This window comes from Python bivittatus, unplaced genomic scaffold, assembly GCF_059951505.1.
Source record: "Python bivittatus isolate LINGU-HERP-01145 unplaced genomic scaffold, Pbiv_v1 ctg000080_np1212, whole genome shotgun sequence".
Taxonomy (NCBI): Eukaryota; Metazoa; Chordata; class Lepidosauria; order Squamata; family Pythonidae; genus Python; species Python bivittatus.
In genome coordinates this window covers 21,515,223-21,519,291 of record NW_028277035.1, presented here as the reverse complement: position 1 = coordinate 21,519,291, position 4,069 = coordinate 21,515,223, and the positions used below count along the sequence as shown (strand labels likewise).

The following is a 4,069-nucleotide window of genomic DNA, read 5'->3' as shown; positions in this document are numbered from 1 at the left end:
TTTGGACTGTGATAAAAAGCCTGGTTCCTATCCTACTGGAGCCACTTGGACTGATACAAACTGAACCTACTTATATTTAAACATTCTGAATGTTTTTGTTTTATGCTATTGCGAAATGCTTTAAAAGATTTAGGATTTAGGAGAAAGGTTATCAAACTTTTTAATCTTGCACAATGGCTCAGGTGCTCCCAAACAATAATGATGATGATGATGATAATAATAAGTCATTACAATTAAATGGTCTAAATCTCAACTTTGCTAAAGCTAGCCAGGTTTCAGCAGTGTCATTCTTACGCTTTTAAGAGACAGTGGAGTTTTCACTTGAAATCCTGCTAAGAACAACAGCTCATGAAATTTGGTGATCTTTTGAGATTTAAACCATTTTTGAAAAGGAAAAATAAAAAAATAATAATTTGGGAGTTTGACATATGCCTTCTGAGGGCGCTGTGACTATAGGTTACCAACCTGTGTCAACCAACTTGCATAATGAATAGATTTAAGCTATTATGTAGAAGCTACTTTTATGTTCCACATTTTAGTGCTGAGTTTTTTTTTTTTATGGTTCAGCAGTTTCTTTTTTATTGTGAGGCAGATATAACAATATAGCTTTTGTTATAACAATACAGCAATGCATCATCAGATTAATATTCAACTGTCCCTGTGCTTAAGTCATGCAGTCTGCTTTAAAAATATCTGTGCAACCTCTTTTTAGCTACTTTGGAGCCATGGAGGGTGGCACTATTACTCAAAAGTCTGAGCACAACAATGATACACCCAGCTTGTCTTCTTCACAGTCATCTTCCTACGTACCTGTCAAACTAGAAGAATACGAAACATCAGGCTTCAGCATCAAGAAGCTTCTCACAAAAGCCAAAGAGAACTGCAACTTCAGCCAACAGAGTATTGTCACCTTCTTCCTTCAGCTCTTCCCAGTAGTTGAATGGCTTCCTCGTTACAAGATCAAAGAACAACTGCTGGGGGACATCATCTCAGGCTTGTTGGTAGGAGTCGTTGCCATCCCTCAATCAATCTCCTATGCCATCCTTGCAAGCCAGGATCCCATTTATGGGATCTACACCAACTTCTTCTGTGCCATTATTTACTTTGCCATGGCTACCTCACGCCATAATTGTGTCGGTTCTTTTGGGGTCCTGTGCCTGATGATTGGGGAATCAGTAAACCGGCAACTTAGGCTAGCAGGATACGAACTGGACTCTGACACAGATTTTTTGGCCAATGCCACGATGAATGGGACAGTGGTCTGTGACAAAGGTTGTTATGCAATCACAGTGGCAACCACTCTAGGTTTTTTGGTTGGGCTTTATCAGGTAAGATACATTCATCCTTCTTTTAAAAGTGTTATTTTCTAGGTAAGTGTCTATCTAGTCTGAGCCAAAAATTGTCTTTACATTTAGTGTTCTGAACAGTCTTTATTCAAACTGAAACATTAATGCTGCTTCTAGTGCAGCCAAGTGTATCTCTACATGAAACCCACAGACCATTCAGGACTTGAGTAGCGCATGCCTGATTGTCATGAGGATTGACCTGGGGAGCTTTTGCATGTAAAATATGTATTTATGTATTTATTTCAAATGCTTTAATATCATTTCAATCATTGTAAGCCCTGCCTCCAAGTTACAGACTGTTTCTGAAAAGTTTTTTCTAATATTTTTATCAAACTCTATTTGTTCCAGATCTGACATATAATTTGTCACAATCAAATTCTGTAAGTCACAACAGTAACTAGTTTTGAAATAATAATAATAATAATAATAATAATAATAATAATAATAATAATAGACAAAAATGCAAGTTGAGATCTATCACCTTCTTTCTCATTGTGCCTAAATTTCTCAATCATGAATTCTATTTGCTTTTCCTTTCAGATCCTTCTAGGGGTCTTCCAGTTGGGCTTCATCTCAGTGTATCTCTCAGAACCTCTTCTGAGTGGGTTTGTGACAGGGTCCTCCCTTACCATTCTCACGTCCCAAATGAACCTTCTGTTGGGACTGAAGATCCCTCGACATGATGGAGTGGGCTCCCTTGTTTTAACATGGGTTGACATCTTCAGATATATTGGCAAGACCAACATCTGTGATTTGGTCACCAGCCTTGTGGCTTTAGCTCTCATTGTGCCAGTAAAGGAAATCAACAATTTATTTAAGGACAAAATGAAGGCTCCATTTCCCATGGAACTCCTGGTGGTCATTGCAGCTACACTACTGTCACATTTCCTTAACTTCAATGAAAGATACAAGTCTAAAATTTGTGGTACAATTCCCACTGGTTTCAAACCACCTGCTGTCCCAGATCTGAGCCTTGTGTCCAATCTGGCACTTGATGCTCTACCCATTGCCATAATTGGTTTTGCTATGACTGTCTCACTTTCAGAAATATTTGGCAAGAAACATGGCTATTCTGTCCGGGCCAACCAAGAGATGATTGCCCTTGGGATGGGAAATCTGATCCCATCTTTCTTCTACTGCTTTGCTACCTGTGCAGCCTTGTCAAAGACTTTGCTGAAAGAATCAACTGGATGTCATACTCAAATATCAAGCTTGGTATCTTCAGCTGTGTTGCTCCTAGTATTGTTGTGGATTGCCCCTCTCTTCTATTCACTGCAAACTTGCATTTTAGGTGTGGTTACAATTGTTAATCTCAGGGGAGGATTGCGGAAATTTGCTGATATACCCAAGATGTGGCGGATCAGCAAAATGGACACTATAGTCTGGTGGGTAACCATGCTTTCCTCATCACTGATCTCCACAGAACTGGGCCTTCTGACAGGAGTCTGCTTTGCTCTGCTCTGCATCATCTTCCGCACCCAGCGGCCCCGAGCCACCCTTCTAGGTAAGGTGAATGACTCAGAAATCTATGAGGATCAGTTTACTTACAAGTGGATCAGTAGCATTGCAAATATCAAGATCTTCCGCTTTGATACCTCTCTTTACTATGCAAACAAGGACTACTTCAAAAGTTCACTTTTCCAGAAAACAGGGGTGAATCCTTCCCTAGTTGCTGCTATGCAACAAAAAGCTCAAGCTAAAGCAAACCTAAGCAAAAATGAAAATTGTTTTTCTTCCAGGTTGAACTGCCTAAGGGGAACCAAGACCCCAAAGGCTTCAGCAGATGGTCCTGGTACCTCTATAGATATGCATACCTTGATCATTGACTGTGGAGCCATGCAGTTTATAGACAGTGTAGGCCTTAGTGTGCTGAAGGAGACTCGCCAAGATTACAAGAAGATTGGTATCCAGGTCCTGCTGGCCAATTGTAACCCCTCCATACGGCGTTTGCTCCAGGCAGGAGGTTGGCTCACTGGGATGCCAGATCCAGAGCTGCTCTCATTCCACAGTATCCATGCTGCTGTGCAGTTTGCCGAGACACAGGACCAAGATCAACAGACAGAGAGCACAATGGTAAAAGATGCCCTCAGCCCAGAAGCCAAGGATGTTTCAACAGCCTTGACTCTGGAAGGACCCCTATAGGCCTGATGAAGCAGGATGAGGAACCAGTTCAATAATTACTTTAACAAGAAGAAAGGATTGGCTGCCAATAACCTAAGATAACATGCATGTCAATTGGGGCAAGCCAAGGAAGGCCTTTGCATTCAAGAGAATAATTATACTCTGTTGTTACATTGCCACATAATCTTTTCCCCTGCTATGGGGATATAGTGATGTGGAAAAAACTTTCTAATTTCTTTACATAAGCCACTATTAAAGGGGAAGGAAGGAAGACCTTCGAAGTAGAAGCTTAGTTGTATTTTAATCCTGCATGAAGCTGGGGCAGTATTTAATCAACAAAACAATCATGGGTATATAGACAGGTTGGGAATCACTAATGAATCTGACATACACATGCAGCTGGAGAAAATCAGGGCCTGAACAACAGTATAGCTTTCTATTCTTTCAGTGGCTGTGCCAAAATAAAGAAGATGCTCCCTACAAATGAAAACATACCACCATGGACATTTCTAGCCCTGCCTTACTGCCTTACAGGTTATCTACAAGAATAAGAAATGGCAGGAATTGGAGAAAATAACCCTGATAGAGAATAGGCAACCTGG

The 4,069-nt window shown here is 40.6% G+C and overlaps 1 protein-coding gene across 1 annotated transcript; it reads left to right on the top strand.

Annotated features, from left to right (window-relative positions):
• Positions 1-1,229: 1,229 nt before the first annotated feature.
• Positions 1,230-3,488, top strand: LOC103050383 (sulfate transporter-like). Its single transcript, XM_007430343.2, has 2 exons — positions 1,230-1,328; positions 1,887-3,488. The coding sequence occupies exons 1-2, from the start codon at positions 1,245-1,247 to the stop codon at positions 3,486-3,488; spliced, it is 1,686 nt and encodes a 561-aa protein (XP_007430405.2). The 5' UTR covers positions 1,230-1,244.
• The last annotated feature ends 581 nt before the right edge of the window (positions 3,489-4,069 follow it).

Excerpts from the sequence above, each read along its gene's own strand:
- LOC103050383 (XM_007430343.2), top strand. The coding sequence starts at position 1,245 with ATGAATGGGACAGTGGTCTGTGACAAAGGTTGTTATGCAATCACAGTG. Across the intron at positions 1,329-1,886 it reads TTTTGGTTGGGCTTTATCAG|ATCCTTCTAGGGGTCTTCCA; the intron begins GTAAGATACATT and ends TTTTCCTTTCAG.